This window comes from Canis lupus, chromosome 18, assembly GCF_011100685.1.
Source record: "Canis lupus familiaris isolate Mischka breed German Shepherd chromosome 18, alternate assembly UU_Cfam_GSD_1.0, whole genome shotgun sequence".
NCBI classification, from domain to species: Eukaryota; Metazoa; Chordata; class Mammalia; order Carnivora; family Canidae; genus Canis; species Canis lupus.
The window spans coordinates 5,468,459-5,486,022 of NC_049239.1; the positions used below are offsets into that span (position 1 = coordinate 5,468,459).

Consider the following 17,564-nt stretch of genomic DNA (forward strand, 5'->3'; position numbering starts at 1 on the left):
AGGGGTGGGTGTGTGGATCTGAAAAAATAAATAAATAACAAAAAATATCTAATAACGATAAAAGTAATCGTGGCACGGTGGGCTTTTCTTTCTCGAAAATTCTCTCCCTACGTGACTTCTGATACTTTTGGTCTTTCCCGTTGGCCAGCTGGAGGGGTGGGTGTCTGGATGGTGCCTGCACGGGCTGTTCCTCCTGCAGCGGAGGCTCGTGCTGCGAGACCTTGGCGAGGACCAGGAGCCTGGGCGCATCCTCGTGCAAGCAGTTACTAACTGGTTAAGCGGCGTTTCCTGCCAGCGCCTGTCTCCGCCGCCCCGAGGCGGCCTCCTCGGCCCCATCCCGCCCCTGCCTGGGCCCCGCGCGGCCCCGCAGCCCCGCAGCCCCGCGCTCCCCGGGGGCGCCCAGCGGTGCAGGCTGCCGACGCCACAGCCATCCGGCCGGTGCAGGGACACCAGAGAGAGCAAAGTGGAAGACGCCACGCGACGCTGCTCGCCGGCAGGAGCCGCGAGCCCCGAGCCGCGAGCCCCGAGCCCCGAGCCCCGAGCCCGGCAGGTGCGGAGCCGCCCGGCGCGCAGGGGGTTAAAGGCATCATCGCAGCCATTAGAGGGAAAAGTTGCGGCGCGGCGAGCCCGGCGGAGCGGTCCAGCCCGCCCCCCTTGCCCACTCCCCACTTCCCCGGCTGGCGCGGCGCTCGGGGAGGCGGGGAGCGCGGGCTGACGCCGGACCAGCCGCCAGCCAGCCGGGCGCACTGCCGTCCCCGCGCCGCCAGCGCGAGTGTGCACCGGAGCCTCCCGGAGCCTCCCGGAGCCTCCCGGAGCCAGGCCGCCCGCAGGATGCTCGCAGCGTCGCGCCCGGGGCTCCGAGGCTGAGCCTCCGCTGCACTCCGCTTGCACCGCCTTTTTTTTTTTTTTGGAGGGGGGGGCTTTCTTGGCTGTTGGCTACACTGATGTGACCCCCCCCTTCTCCCCTTTCCGGAACGATGGGGATCTTTCTGGCATACGTTGGATTTGTTTTCTTTTCCGTTTTGTATGTGCAACAAGGGCTGTCTTCTCAAGGTAAGTGTGCGGCTCGTTGGTTGGCACATAGGTTTGCCTGCGGAGTGTGTGTGTGCGTGCGTGTGAGTGTGTTCTCTGTGTTCAAAGAACGACCAAGCAGACGTAGCGCGATCCTTAGGCAAGGAACAGTGGAATAGTGTTCCGGTGTCGGTTGTTTTTCTGCAAAGTTTATTAAATAGGAGGCAAGCTAAAACCGAGAGCAGATGTACGTGGCGCCTGACAATGAAGTGGGTGCCTGGGCGAGCGCAAACACAGGGGTGTGTGTGTGTGTGTGTGAGTGTGAGTGTGTGTGAGTGTGCCTTGGATCCGTGTGCATGCACTGGGTAGCCACTCATGCATACATAATCATGGCAAACAAACCGAGCCGGGGATGGGGGGCTCTCCACGGCCAGCCCTCCTCAGTGGAGGCAGGGTTGCCTTAGAGTTTCCTTTTTCTGGGTCCTTGCGACTTGGTTTGCGTGCGTGTTTATCAAAGGACCCATAAAAAGGCACGACTTGCATTACAAGCAGCAGCGGCGGCAGCAGCTGCAGCAGAGGCGGCAGCCGCCCGGGGACCCCGCGGGCAGGACTTCGCAGGCTGCGGTGATCGTTTCAGCACCACGAACAGATCAGGTCCCCGCGGCCCGACGCTGCATCACTCCCGCCAGCGGAACCGCCGTGCTCCCCCCACCCCCCCTCAGCTTACACAGAAAAGTCGTTTTCACACCAGAATGGTCTCCTTTAACTAAATCTGCGACTTGCTTATGTATAAATACAGGCACACTTCGGTTGTGATCGTTTGGGTGTTTCATAACGATGTGATGCCCGTCTTTGAAAAGTGGGGGGTGGGGGGGTGCCTCCACCCCCAAATCAGCCCTGCGGCCCCTCAGCCCTCCTGTCTGTGAGTGTGTGCTGCAGCTGTGCACTTCCGTTAGCCACAGATCTCTCCAGGACTACTTTTAGGGAAACATCAGTTCTTCACAAACATGCCTTAGACACCATAATAAGAGCAAACCACCCAGAGCATTCCATGGTAAAGAAATGCCTTTGGGAGAAGAAAAGGGGGGGGGGGAGCATTTCATTTTTGTGAGTTTCCCCTTAACTCTGTATTCTGCAGACTAGCAGTGTCAAGACTGATAGTGTTCACTATAAAAAACTGAAAAAAAAAAAAAAATCTCCGGTGACTTCAAAACAGTCTTTACTCTGAACTAAAACCCAAGTGTGTGATTCTCCTTTGCCAGGGGGTGTATGGCGATTTACAATACAGTGGCTTGATGGGGACAAATATAAAGGTTAATCTAGGCGGAAAAACAAAAAAAGACACATTCACAGCTTAGAAAGTGAGCATTTTGTTTCCCTGCTGTGGCCTTAAAATCGGGATTGCTAATAATTGTTTTGGTGCATCAGGAATGTGCATTTTGACAGGGAATTATGATGCATTGTCTGGTTACTTGAAACATCCAGTTAGTCATGGATTGTTTAGAAACTTCGAGCAAGAGGCTCTCCTCCTATATTGGCAGATTTGTCAGACGCGTAGCTCGGTGGATCCCTCCGTAAGTTTTGGGTAACGCTGCAGTCTGACAAAAGGTAAATGCATCCACCCGTGGGCATCTCGGCTACCGGGGCTGAGTTCCTTGGCAAGCCCCTTAAGCTTTGCATTATCTGGACTTGGTCGACGACAAAGTTATTTCGGCGTGACACCAAAAAGGAACAGGGACCAGGCCAAGGAAAGGGGGTTGGGGAAGCAGGCAAAGTCCGAGATGTCACAGAAGTGTTTTGTTAGCCTTTTTATTATTTTATTATTATTATTATTATTATTATTATTACTATTATTATTTTTAAGTCCACGAAAACTGTAGTGAGCTCTCAGGGAAAGGGTCTGGATATCCCAAAAGGATGCGATTTCTGTTTTGCAGCCAAATTTACCGAGTTCCCGCGGAACGTGACGGCGACCGAGGGCCAGAATGTGGAGATGTCCTGCGCCTTCCAGAGTGGCTCCGCCTCGGTGTACCTGGAGATCCAGTGGTGGTTCCTGCGGGGCCCCGAGGACCTGGAGCCCGGGGCCGAGGTGGCCGGTGCGCAGGTAGCTGAGCGCCCCCGCGTCCGTCCCGCTCACGCCCTTGGGGCTCCCGGGGCTCCCCGGGGACCCGCTGGCTCGCCTGGCGCGGGTGGCGCGGGGATGCCGGGCGGGGGGCAGGAGCCAGGAGGGACTCGCGGAGTGTCCCCCCATTAACCCCGGGGTCACCTGCTCCGCTCAGGACCCGCTACCGCTCGCGGGCCGCGGGGGCCACGGTGTGCCCACGTCCCAGGACCGCACCTGGCCGGGCGCTGGGCTGGGGAGGGGGTTCTGTGTCTCCACCGCGCGCGCGCGCACACCCGTCAGTTGTCACCACTGAGGCTGGCGGAGGAGAGATGGGGAGGGAGGGAGTGGAGCGCGGGAGAGTGGGGGCGGCGGGGAGCGCAGGGAGCGCAGGGAGCGCAGGGAGCGGGAGCGCGGGCGGAGGCGGAGGAAGGGGCGAGGGGGGCGCGGTGGGGGCTGCGGAGGGGGAGCCGCGGGAGCGCAGCTTGGGCAGTTGGGCGCGCGGGGCGGAGGGCCGGTCCGAGCAGGAGGAGGAGCTCTGGAAGAGCCCCCAGCCCCAGGGACGGGAGGCCCGCGGGCCTGGACGCGGGGGGAGGGGGGGGTCCCCGCAGACTTCCGCGGGCTCCCGGGTGCAGCCCTGCGGGCCCCGCCGGCCCGGACCCACCTCCCCGCGCGCGACTCGCCGGCGCCCCCGCGCGGTCCCGCCGCCCCGACCGGCCTGCTGGCCGCCTGGTCCCCGTGCGCCGCCCCCATCCGAGCCCCGGGGAGGCTGCGCCCCGGGCCAGGTCCCCGTGCGCCGCCCCCATAGGTGCCCCGCGGGGCTGGGCCGCCGGGTCCCTGTGCGCCGCCCCCATCGGAGCCCCGTGGGCTGGGCTGCCTGGTCCCCGTGCGCCTCCCACAAGCCCCGCGGGCTGGGCCGCCTGGGCCCCCTGCTCCGCCCATCGGTGCCCGCGAGAGCTGCCATCGGAGCCCCGCGGGGCTGGGCCGCCTGGTCCCCGTGCGCCGCCCTATCCGAGCCCCCGCAGGGCTCTACCACCTGGTCCCCTTGCTCCGCCCATCGGTGCCCCCGAGGGCTGCCATCGGTGCCCCGCGGGGCTGGGCCGCCTGGTCCCCGTGCGCCGCCCCCCGCCCCATCCGAGCCCCGGGGAGGCTGCGCCCCGGCCCAGGTCCCCGTGCTGAGCGGCCTCTCCCCCCCGCAGGTGGAGCTGGTGCCCGACCGAGACCCTGACAACGACGGGACCAAGATCAGTGTGAGTATCACGGCGACAGGCGACAGGGGGCGCCTGCCTTTGTCACCTGCCAGGCCGGCCAGGCCCCAGGTGGAGGAGCGTGAGGGCCTTATAGGTCTCTAAAAGCCTTTTTCAAATTCTTGCCCCGAAAAAGGCAATGTCATGGACGCAGGGCGAGAGCCAGCTTTCTCCTTCTTATTTCTCTGGGTACCTACCAATTGAAGCAGATTTAGAGTTGATACAATAAAATCATTCATTTCAAGACCACAGATATTTCAACGATTACTAGAGAGTCGTTTTGCCAAGCAAAGAGTGTGGAACTTTTTTTGTTAGTCTTTTTAACAGTTACAAGACTATAGGAGTATAGGACTGCAATTCTAATCTTCATTCGAAATCACAGAACTAGTTACCTTTAATAGGAAGTAAAATACTAACTTATGACAATCTTCCTAGGCAGGAAAAAAATTAAAGTATCCAAGAGGATGTTGAAATTATATTGAAAACAACTCAATTCTCAATGTAATTTTTAAGGCATGCAACCTATTTCTAATGAACATGTTTAAAGTCATAAACATATAAAACCAAAAGCCAATATAAATATAAAACATAATTGGAGGAGGTTGACCTATTGAAAACATAGAGATGTATTTCAACTGTATTGTGTATTACTTTTTAATAATTCTATATGAAGTTAGAAATAAAAAGAAAATTGTGATTTTTTGACTATATCGCCAGTGAAGCCTTCTAGAATCACTTTATGTTGCTAGATCTGCTTAGCTCATTCATAAACAGTAAACAAACAAACAAAATAAAAATAAACAGTAAACAAGTTTTCATTACTAGAAATGAAATAGTTTTTATAAAGTCAGAAAGTACAGGGTCTACTTGGCATATATATGTGTGCGTGTGTGCGTGTGTATGTGTGTATATATGCCATATATAGGAACATGTATAAGTATATATTCTTTTATTTATATTCATTTTAGGAATCTTAACAATCCAATGACCTCCATTAAGAAAGAAAATTTATACTGAGGCTGTTAAAATAGTAAAAAAGTGGTATAAGATTGATATTATATCACAAGCAAAAGTTTAAAAATATATTGTACTAATAGAATCAAAATCTGTAAGTGTATAATCTCAAACTGGAAGCAAATATCAAACAGGAATAAAACTACAATTTATATTCATAAACTCACTTTTTAGAATATTTCAAGTCAATTATTATAGAAACTACTGTTTTCATACAGTGCTAGAAAGCTTTACTGGTAAAATCAATTGTTGACAATACTTATCTTAAATATTTTATTTTTTACATATATAGTGGCTAGATTGTTTACTGACTACTCCTATGTCACCCTTCACCCATAAGTATATCCTCCAAAGACCAGTGGGGAATAGCCTTACACATCTCAAACTAGGGCGCCATACGGTTAAGATACATGATCAAGCACATAACTACTAATACTATTACCTATTCCAGAAGTTCAAGAAGTCTAGTGAGTCAGCAAAAGTTCTAGTTAGAAACTGAGGTAGAAAAAAGTTTGTTCTGTTCTCAATTTAACAGAATGACCTTGATCATGTGTCTTAAACCAGCAGTTGTTAACTTAGAATTCTCAGGAAGGCTTTTTTTTTTTTTTTAATTTATTTTTTATTGGTGTTCAATTTACTAACATACAGAATAACCCCCAGTGCCCGTCACCCATTCACTCCCACCCCCCGCCCTCCTCCCCTTCCACCACCCCTAGTTCGTTTCCCAGAGTTAGCAGTCTTTACGTTCTGTCTCCCTTTCTGATATTTCCCACACATTTCTTCTCCCTTCCCTTATATTCCCTTTCACTATTATTTATATTCCCCACATGAATCAGGAAGGCTTTTATGAAACACCGATCTGAGCTTTGCCTCCTTAAGATGCAAACGTAATGTTTCCACATTAATCCAAATGAGACCATTTTCTTTCTTTCTTTCTTTCTTTCTTTCTTTCTTTCTTTCTTTCTTTCTTTCTTTCTTTCTTCCTTTCCTTTCCTTTCCTTTCCTTTCCTTTCCTTTCCTTTCCTTTCCTTTCCTTTCCTTTCCTTTCCTTTCCTTTCCTTTCCTTTCCTTTCGGGAGAGAGGGAGGGAGGGAGGGAAGAGAGAATCTTCAGCAGGCTCCACGTGCCCAGTACAGAGCCCTGAAGGGACTCAATCTTATGACCCTGAGGTGAAATCAAGAGTCATAGCTTAACTATGTGGCCAAAGCCACACAGGCGCCCCCAAATGAGACCATTTTCTAACAGCTCCCTAGATGATTTTAATGTGCTATCAATGCTGAGAATCAAAACCCAAACCCCCAAGCCTCAGTTTACTTTAATGTAAAATAATAATCATGTAAGTACTCCAACTATTTCAAACTTTTGTTAAGAGACTCAACTGAGGCTATATTTGAAACTATTAATCCCTATTCTTTTTATTTATTTTTATTTTTTTCTTATTCTTTTTATTGTGTTTGTATATTAATATGTAATTTTTCATACAAATAAATATATACCATAGTTGTGGTTCAAATATTGGAAACTATTTGTATATATGACTCTGTATGTAAAAGACAAATAAATACTCAACACGTTTTCTTACTTATGGCCATTTGAAAGTGTAAACTTCCCTCACTTCTTTTCACTATCTTTCAAAATCATGCAAATCCTTAAATCCTGAGTGTTTTAGGAAATCCATCATCCTGTCAATCATGGATAATATAAGATTTATGTAAAACCTAGCTGTTCTGATAAAGATGCTTATGAGTATACGTGTGAATATGTGTATTATGCATAACACAAAATCACATATACTTTTAATATTTACATATCATTTTGCTGTTAATCTGGCATAAAAATTATTTGAAGAAATATGAGAGCCAATTTCAATTTTGAAAATCAAACCAGTGTCTGATTGATGGCATCTCCAATTCCAGGAGCCTAAAGACACTACATTGGCCAGGGTTATGCACTCTGACCCTAAGACTCCAGGTGATCTTAATCTGTACCCCAAGCCATTCCACCCCATAACTTTTGGTAAAACTGCACCAAACAGGGATCTCTGGGTGGCACAGTGGTTTAGCGCCTGCCTTTGGCCCAGGGCGCGATCCTGGAGACCCGGGATCGAATCCCACGTCGGGCTCCCGGTGCATGGAGCCTGCTTCTCCCTCTGCCTGTGTCTCTGCGCCTCTCTCTCTGTGACTATCATAAAAAAAAAAAAAAAAAAAAAAAAAAAAGACTGCACCAAACATTTGAGAAGACTGTTAAAGATTCAAGTCTATTTTGTTGGTACCTTTAGTGAGGCACCCTAATGTGGGGATAAAACATCCTCAAATTCTGTTGTGATCAACAGAATACTTTTGTGATCTCTCAGGGCTGTTGCCAGCAGTGAAGAAAAGAGGCTGTACAAACTCCATCCTTTACCATATTCTGTTTGTGCTTCATTTGGCTGAGCTATCCAGGCAGAGGTCAGTCTCATGGTTGGAAAGTGGCAAAACTGCTACTGGAACGTGGGAAATGGGGACCACGTGGCTACTGGAATCTGGCGCTGGCTGGATTGAACTAATTATTCCATGATTTTGTGAAGCCAGTTGTTAATGCAATGGGATAAATATGACCTTCGGATTTGACTGTTGAGAAAATAAATAGCTCTCTGACTGTGGCTATGAGGCTATTAAGACCCTTTAATTTTCCCACATTAGCAAGCTCAGGAGCAAGTATGGGAACAAAATCATTTGATGTAGCACTTTATTATTTTTTTTTACCTGCAATTTTTCAGACAGTGAAAGTCCAAGGCAATGACATCTCTCACAAGCTTCAGATTTCCAAAGTGAGGAAAAAGGATGAAGGCTTATATGAATGCAGGGTGACAGATGCCAATTACGGAGAGCTACAGGAACACAAAGCCCAGGCCTACCTGAAAGTCAATGCCAACAGCCACGCCAGGAGGATGCAGGCCTTCGAAGCCTCGCCCATGTGGCTGCAAGATATGAAGCCTCGCAAGAATGTCTCAGCAGCCATTCCCAGCAGCATCCACAGCTCTGCCAACCAGCGAATGCACTCCACCTCCAGCCCTCAAGCGGTAGCCAAAATTCCCAAACAAAGTCCACAATCAGGTATGGAAACCCATTTTGAGCCTTTCATTTTACCACTCACAAACCTCCCCACAGGAAGATTGGTCAAGTAGGGTAGACGAATTGATGTGTGATGGTTTTAATTGAGACCTAGTTCAGTTGACATAATGATGAGATGAGGCACGGGGAGCTTGAGGCTCGCCTTCACAGAGGATGTGAGTTGCCCCCTTAATCGCTGACAGTGCTTCATATACAGGGACCTAGGAGCTGGACTTTTTTTTTTTTTTCCCTCTGTATTTACACATTATAAGAACAGTAAATCATGTAATCTTGGTTGCATTATAAATGCATGTTCATTTTCTCTACAGATTTATGTATTGATAATGGCCCAAATTAAGAGACTTTCACTTAATCAAAATGTAAATGAAAGAGACACAACACATTTTCAGTGGCCATAGCTTTAAGGCAGGATTGTTTTCCAAGGGCTTTTGATTTTGAAGGAGAAACTTCAGCTGCCTGTGATGAAAGTGATGATGATAATGGGAGGAAGTGAGGGGGGATGAAAGGCAGTAAGTGGTGCAGAGATAAGGCAACTCCCGTAAATGTGCCTTCGATGCCAATTTAGGAGCTTAGTCACACATTTCCAAAGTCAGCTGTGCAAGTTAAAGCTGTTCTGAATAGCATTAATTTATGCAATCACTCAGCCAATGGAAACTCATTGAAGTTTTAACCTTGATGTGGGATAAAGGCTTCTTGGAATGAGCAGTACCCTGCACGACCCGTGACTGTTCTGTATTTTCTTCAAACACTTGACGTAATATTACAGGATGAAGGGAGCATAAAAATACTGATCGTTATTTAAGTTTTTCCCTTTACACTTTATCATTGAAGAATTATTGATACTACTATTGATAATAGAAAATTACGTTGCTAACATCCAAGGTCACTTTAGCCATTAAATACGAAACCTGGTCACTTCATTCGGATGATTTCAATTACCTGTGTACATACATATTTGTATATATGTATATATACAAATATTGTGTGTATATACAATATACACACAATTGAACAGCACTTTTTCCTACTCATGCATCATGTGCTAATGGATATGATTTGTCGAAAGCTTCACTGAGGGTCCCTGGGAGTTTGCATTGCCTTTAAATGTAGGTGAGCAATTATCCCAGCATGCCTTGGTCATGGCAGTTTCTGCCAATCTGATGAATACATAGTTTAGTCTTCCAGCCTCTCCAAGGCTCAATTCGTGTGGCTTTGTTTCATTTTCATCTTTATCATCTTTTTTGTTTTTCAAGTTAAAGAATAAAACCATAGCTAGAATATATATGTATCTATATACATATAGGCATGTACATCCACATACATATCTGTATATATATGTATATATATATCACACAGAAATAGCATCTAGAGTTAGAATTTTTATAGCCATTATTTGGTAACGACTCAGTGTTTTTGAAGACACTGTCCCCCTCTCTTTGATGCAAAAACTAAAGAAAAGGCCAGATGCTAAATGCAAAATTACAGAGTAGCCTCAGCAGACAGTTTAGGACCTTATCTGTGAGAAATCCAAATCCATGAAACTCACATTATTAGCATACATAGAACATTCCAAACTACAAATCATAAATCTGTTTCATTGATAAAATCAAATGGATTGCCTAGTCCAATGGAGGAATCTAAGCATGGAATGAAATGTTCTATTTCTAAATTATTTACTTTTAGATTAAATAATATACTCTTAAGAGTATCTATTTTAATATAGTTTTCTTAGTGTTGTGATTGGAGCTAAATGGTACAACTCTAGATATCTTCTCACATTTTTCAAATAAAAAAATCACTGCCTAATCTCACCACCAGCCTTACTTGTTGAGCAAGATGGAAGAAGGGATGCTGACTTCATGGAAGTCCGTACGCATCCAAAGCCTTCTGCCTATAACAAAGATTAATATGAAATATATCAAAATCTTTAATTTCTATTTTTTTCTGCCAATGAATACTGGAAAATATTTTCGATACAATTAATAACACTTTTTAACTTCTAGTTCAGAAGCTGGAGTGACCTAGCCACTCATTCTATACATGTGTAAGTTTCTGTACTTGCACAATTATTGCATAAAATACAATAATTTGTATTTTTGGACGGATATTTATATAGTAGATTCACTGTAATACCTATATCCTGATTTATAATTTTGCTTTATAATTTTCCAGGTTATATCCAAATAAAGCTGATTTCAATACCCATGCTTCATTTATTCACTCTCCATCCTTTCAAGAGCTTCTGTGCCAGGCACAATGATTCAAAAATGGGAGACATACTTCCTCTCCTCAAAGAGTGTACATTTTTATTTGTGACCAAACAAAATATCTGTAAATTCCATTGACCATGCCTCTTTTATTTTTCTTATTCTATTAAAGGCAAGACATGATGAGGACACAAAAATTGAAATCTTGCTTTTACAGATTAAGAGCGATAGTAGCTTTTTGTGTTTTCACTTACTACAAGGAGGCATGCTTCATCCATGGTACATAGGACACTGTGATATTAACCTGTGTTACAAAAGGCTGGTTAATCTGGCCTTTTATCTTCATGAAAGTCTTAGACTTCGTTGATTTAGGCCAAATCACTCAACTCTTATTCATAGTATTTTTCTGTCAAAGAATGCCTGTCTCTATGCTGGGAAAATATTAGCTGAAAGTTATTCAGTATATATACATAGATGTAATGTGCAAATGATCATAGAATTAACCGGTTTTCCTAAAGCAGAAATTTACATGAAAAAAAGATAGAGAAAGAGCCTCTTAGCATCTATACACCACAAGGTAAAGATTTGTCATTTAATATAGCTAGTCTCATATTTTTTCCAGAAGTTAGTAAGCATGTGACTATCCCCTCCTGCTTTAAATGGTTTATCTTTATGACATCTCCTTTTAAATTCATTTGATAATCCACAATTAAAACCAAAAGAATGAGTAAGAATGATAAAAGCAAACAGATAAACAAAACTTGGCTTTTGCAACCCCTTGTTTTCTCATCTCCAGATCTTTCAAACTTTCACCAATTTTGTGCCTCCATAACTAACATTAGAAGAAATGTCCTATAGATGTTCTGAGGAGGACAAGTTCCTGATTCTAGTGATGAGTGGTTTCGTTTCACCTTCACAGAGAACACGGAGACTTCCTTGAGCCTCTCCCCTCCCCTAGTACCTCACTATACTATACCATCCTCTACTTGTGTCTTCCTGTCTCATCCTGCTTTCAGAAGCCAAAGAAACCCTCCATAGTCCACCCCTCTAGTTCCCGCTGTGTTCCTGTCTTCTTTCCCCCTCTACTGACCACCCCCCAAGCCCTGAGAATTGTCGAATCAGCCCAAATCCAGCCCCATCCGCCTCCCTCTGCTGCTAGCCACCATCTCACAGTGGGCGCCACCTCCTGCTCCCCGTCCTAGCACCTTCTTCACTGCTGGCCCTGCAGCCTCAAACCCTGTCCCCTCCCCAATCCTGAGCAGTTGCTAGGAGCCCCTGTCCTCTGGTGTCGTCTTGATTGGCTGTTAGAGTTCCACCTCTGTTTGTTGGCTTCACCCCCCAGATGCCTCTCTTAAATGTGGTCTTGTCCCATTCCCAACTCCTTTATCTAATCATCCATTGTTACGATTCCACTGCTAACTCTCAAAAAATTCCTTCACTCAGGTTTCCAATCCTGATTTCTTTCTGGAGAGCCAGAGTCGTGTTCATTATGGTCCCCCAGGACATCTCCACATATGCCTCTACCAGCACTGTGGCAGGGTAGAGACGGCTACACATGTGTTGACTGGGCACCCATTGGGATGTGGCCACTTTGACAGTAAGGGTATGAAGTCATGTTACGCAAGAAATGCAATGCCAAGTCCAGACGTAGCCTTCCTGAGGGCTGGCAGCAGCTGCTGTGGCCCCTTCGAAGCCAGGCACCAGATACAAGTGCAGCTACCTTGAGTCCACCTGACTGAGTGAAGCCCAAGCAGCCCAGCCTATAGCGCCAGCCCCCGCTGCTCTTTCAACCAGCACTGCACAGCTGAGCCCAGCCAACATTGACTCGTGAGAGAAAAAATTGTTTGAGGGTACAAGTTTTTAGGGTGGTTTGTTTCCCAGCAATATCTAGGTTGGGCCCCTAAATGCAAACACTCAAAACTGAGTTTATCTTCACTTCCTCACCAGAAAGATATGTTCTTCCTCTGGTGTTCCCAGAGTCTTTTCATGACATCATCACAATCACAGGTCTTGTGGAAACCTTGAAAACATTCATCTCTTCCTTCAGTTGCCACAATGAATTAGTCATTCAGTCCCATTGTTTCAGTCAACAGGGACTTCTTTCTCAAGATAGGCCCTCTTCACTTTCCCCATCTCTTGCAACAGCACCTAATACTTTACCTACTTAAATTCCAATGCATTAAAATAAATACATTCTAATGCCTTGAACAGATCACAACAGAGGAAGTATGAAATAATTAGTATTTCCAAGACACCATCACAAACTTTCAGGCCTAATTTCCACCCTTGTTTCTCCTGAGTTCCAAATCCTCACGCCCATAATCTTTTTAATTGGTATTTCCTCAATGTTTTCAGATTGCTGTCTTACCTCTGTGACTTTGCAAATGTGTTTTCTCTGCGTGGGTCTTTCCCTCTGAGCTGAGTTCCTACTCAAATGCAAATTCTTATATAAAGCTTCCTCAGATCCTCTTGGAATTGGTTATTTCCTCTTTCAGGGCTCGGCAGCAACTTGTTTACACTCACTTTGAAGCCATTATTGTGCATTGTAGTGTAGGAATTTTTCCTGGGGCTTTCCTCCTCTCCGGGCTGGATTCAGCCCTACATTCTGGGAAGCCTCTGTCTCAGCACAACCGGAAGGTTGGTCATCCAACAATAACTTCTAGGCTACAAACATTACAATTTGCATTTGTATCCCTCCAGGTGCCCAGAACCAGAGGAGCTCCTGTTTGCAGGAGAAAAGGAATATATAGGGACAGTAAATCTTTGTTTTCATCTTTTTTCCTTATAATTATATTTGCATAAATAGATAATCCTGCCACTATTCCAAAACTGACCCAGACTCTAAACTGTGTTTCTCAAAGTGTCGTGCACACGACCTAAGCCAGACTCAGCAGGGAGCTCGTTAAAAATTCATATTTTAAGGCTCCACCTAGCAGCTCTTGAATGAAAGTCTCTGAATCTAGGACCAGAAATAGGCATTTTTATGTGTAGCAAATTGTGAAAATCATTAGCTCTAAAAAGTTCTTATGGATGGGGAAAATAATTGTATCATTTACTAGGAGATGTGTATGCATGTGTGTGTGATGCTACAATATGTTTTCTTTTTTTAGAAACGGGTCTTTTCCCATTATTTTACAGTATTGAGATGGACTTTTGTGAAACTGTTCTCTTCACTCGTGATCAACAGCTGGCGCTTTTAAGAAAACTGGCCGTGGTTAAGGGGTGGTTATGTTTCTACGTGTGGAGTCTCTAGTCACTCGGCAGGGATGCTGATTCTCTGAACTCCAAAATATGATTATTGTGTTTTCACCATGAGGTGAACCTGAGCATTGAGAGGCAGCTGTTGCTACAGCTGGTAGAAGCCAAGAGCTCCCCGAAGCTCCTCTGCTGCTGATAACCATGGCTGCTTTCCAAAAGTGGCCAGATTTAGCAAGAATGGTCCTGAAACAGAATTCAAAGCTGGTAGGGGGAGGCAGATGAGGGGCTGAGGGTCTTGCAGGAGATTGTTTTCCTCATTTAAAAAAAAGAGGAAATGATGTGTTACATCTAGGTAGAGAGCCAATAACATAATTTAGACCTTAATGTTGATTTTGGTTTAAATGATCCAACTTGGCTGCTTACACAGGTTAAATTAATTTGATCATTGTAATTCTATCAGCTAAATGGCTGCTATGTAAATCAAGTGTCTATGAATAAGATGAAAAATAGATTTGAGGCAGTGCTTTAGATAATACAGGCCACGGAATCCGTTAGAGCTGTGTTTGAACCGGAATTAAGTAGATTAAAAGTCTATACTGGCTAAATTCACTCATAAACCATATTTAACTCATTGAAATTCAGTAACTAGCCGAGTCTATAAAACCAATGCCCAGCTATATGTTGGAAGGGCTTTTCTGTGCACGACTGGCTACATTAGGGTTCACGTGTGATTTCCAGGAGCTCTGTAATTGAGGAGACATAAAGCAGAATTGCCAATGTTGCAAGCTCTTATCTCTAAAGATTGCATGATCCTCGAGATTTCAGGAAGCTGCCAGGGGAGCTGCTATGTGGATAGATGACCAAAGGTTTGAGAAGTTGCTGGAAAGACTTAATTTTGTGGGTCAGAGTAACACATTTTCTAGAAAAGACAAGGGTCCCTTCTCCCAAGAAACACTGCTGCCACCTATAGCCTAACACGGAGCATTCATTTCAGCTGCAAGGGGGCAATGGACACGGAAACAAGGGAAGAAGGAAGGCCCTTCCCATGTCATCTCCATCACTCACACAGCTGGGCATATCTCCCTTTCCTCATCTGTTAAATGGGAACTGTGGTATAAATTTCACCAAGTTTTGAGGATTAAATGAAATCATATACAAAGAGAGCTTGGCATTGATCAGGCCCTCAATAAATGATAACCAGCTGCTGTATTAATATGTTAAATGTTGCATATGCTTTTTTATTATTCTGATTATTATTGGGAGCAATGAGGTGCTGAGAGGAAATGATCTAAGCCACCTGGCTCTGCTGTGGTGAATATTTTCCTTACTGGGTGTGTGTAGGTGAGGGGTTAAAGAAGACTGAGTCTTCATTCCTGACTTATGTTTTATCATGTAATTTCATGATACTTGAAAAATCTTGATAAAGTATCAAGATACTTGATACTTTGAAATTTCATGATACTTGAATTTCATGATACATGGACTTTCTTTTTTACTTCTGTCACAATACCATTAACTTATGATAAATATTCCCCTATATAATGATACTAAATATATTAGCCACGAGCTGTCTTGCCCAAGGTCATAACTAGATCTTTACTGTAAAGCATAATAAAAATTCCAAAGGGTTGTTAAGAGTTTGAACTCTGTGGCCTGAACAAATAACATGTTTTTGGAAACCACAGTTATGCATGCTGGCTGCTAACATAATTAAATTCAAGCTTTCAAAAAAGACCCTCGGAATTTTTAAAATCATACAATAATTATAGATACATCTGAAAACAAACAAGTGAGAAGAGTTAAAAGCTTAAAAAAGAGAGAAAAATAAAATGGATTTAGAACCCAAAAAACCCTTTGCTTATTTGTTGAGTTAGCTGTGTACAAAATATCTCTGAACCTCAAGAGCCATTATTCATAAAACAGATATTAACACATAGGCCCTAAAGGCCATTTTCAGCATTAAGAGACATGATGTATTTTAAATATCTATCAGAGTAAACTTGGCACTAGAGTAAGTTCAGCAATGGTTGGTTGCTTCTTTTTTTACCTAATGGACTTTAAAGCATATTATTAAATAACTACGATTTAAAAGGGTAATAAAGTAACATAAATATGAATAGAGATGAAAGAAAATAAGAAGAAGCCTGGAAAGCTCTAAAATTACATAAAATATTATAATATCTGGTGAGCTGAAAATATAAGAATTAAGGAGGGATTTATTTGATTAATAAGTGACAAAAGGAAACATTATAATTTACGATATATGTCCAAATGAACTCAAATTAATTAAAGAGCTAAGCAGAAAAGCAAAATCAGATACAGACAGATCAGCATAAAATCAGAAGCCTGAGGCTTTGAAGATTTAAAGTTACAAAATATACAAGTGAAAATAACATCTTACTATAAGTAATTTATAATATTTGTTTAATTAAATCCAATTTAAGTAAAAAGTGGTAACAGTAGACAAGGATATATATGTGTTTAATACTTAGGAAAAGAAGAAAATAATCTCAGGTTTATATATGTTATGATTATGTAATCCATTCCAAATGATTTGGAGATATCGAAATAAACTTAAATCAATTCTCTATTTGACAGCAAAACCCAAATAGAAAATATTTGGGGCATAATATATAATTTTCAATAGTAACAACAACAAAAACTATAAATTATCTAGTTTTTTAGAAACCATAACAAGCAGTCTAAATATGAAGACCATTAGAACACTTTGTTCAGAGAGTTTAAGTTAGACTAAATGAATGAATATGTATGTTTTTGGATGGACAATCTCAATTTTAAATATGTCAGATTTTTCAGAAGTGTTTATAGACTTGATGCAGTCTCAGTCAAAACCCTACTCTTTTTTTAAAAAAACTTGACACCTATAATTTTGGCAAAGATTTTTAGAATCCGTGTTTATCATCAAGGTTACAGTGACTCAGGCATTTTGCTATATGATGACTTGCACGGTGAATTGGTACTTCCCTTCTGGAGGAAAATTTATCTGGAGGGATCAGTCACAGGGCTTTAAATTGTGTGGCTTCTCCTGCCTGAAGACATGCTCCTGAGAGGAAATTCCCAAAAGATCAGTAGTAAAGCAGGCCCAAACCCATGAGACCCAGGGACATTTCTCACAGAGGCCTTCCCAAAATTGCAAATGCCCAAATGACCAAAAGTAAGGAAGTTGCCTAATGAATGTGTTAAAATGTAAAACCATGCAATGAATATTACATAGCTTCTAAAATTAAGTTTTAGTGAAATTAGATAAGATTCAATATATAAAAGAATGAAAAACAGAGAGTACAAAACAGTATTTTTAAATCAACCTGAGATACTTCCATAGAAAAATGATAAATATACGAAAATGTACATCAACAATCAATGTTATGATTTTTAACTATTTGATTATTTTATGTGTATAATTAACATTTATACAATGTTAATTTATTACTTTTGTTATATGGAAAAAAACACATTATTTACAATTTCCCAGATTTAACCATAGGCCAATGACAGGGGCTCCTGGGTGGCTCAGTCAATTAAGCATCTAACTCTTGATTTCAGCTCAGGTCATGATCTCGAGGTTGTCAAACCAAACCCTGCATTGGGCTCTATGCTCAGTGGACAGTCTGCTTAGGATTCTCTCTCCCTCTGTCCTACCCCTCAACATGCTC

The 17,564-nt window shown here is 43.7% G+C and overlaps 1 protein-coding gene across 8 annotated transcripts in view; it reads left to right on the top strand.

Annotated features, from left to right (window-relative positions):
* The first annotated feature begins 913 nt into the window (after positions 1-913).
* Positions 914-17,564, top strand: part of VSTM2A (V-set and transmembrane domain containing 2A) — a 191,562-nt gene continuing 174,911 nt past the window's right edge. For 6 of the 8 annotated variants that reach the window (XM_038562620.1, XM_038562619.1, XM_038562616.1 and 3 more), the window contains exons 1-4: positions 914-1,053; positions 2,949-3,115; positions 4,312-4,362; positions 8,131-8,467. In XM_038562620.1, coding sequence (XP_038418548.1) covers positions 978-1,053; positions 2,949-3,115; positions 4,312-4,362; positions 8,131-8,467 — 631 coding nt within the window. In that variant the 5' untranslated portion in view covers positions 914-977. Of the gene's footprint in view, positions 1,054-2,565; positions 2,620-2,948; positions 3,116-4,311; positions 4,363-8,130; positions 8,468-13,830; positions 17,524-17,564 lie in introns of those variants that run through there. The other 2 variants (XM_038562617.1, XM_038562622.1) reach the window with 2 other exon arrangements.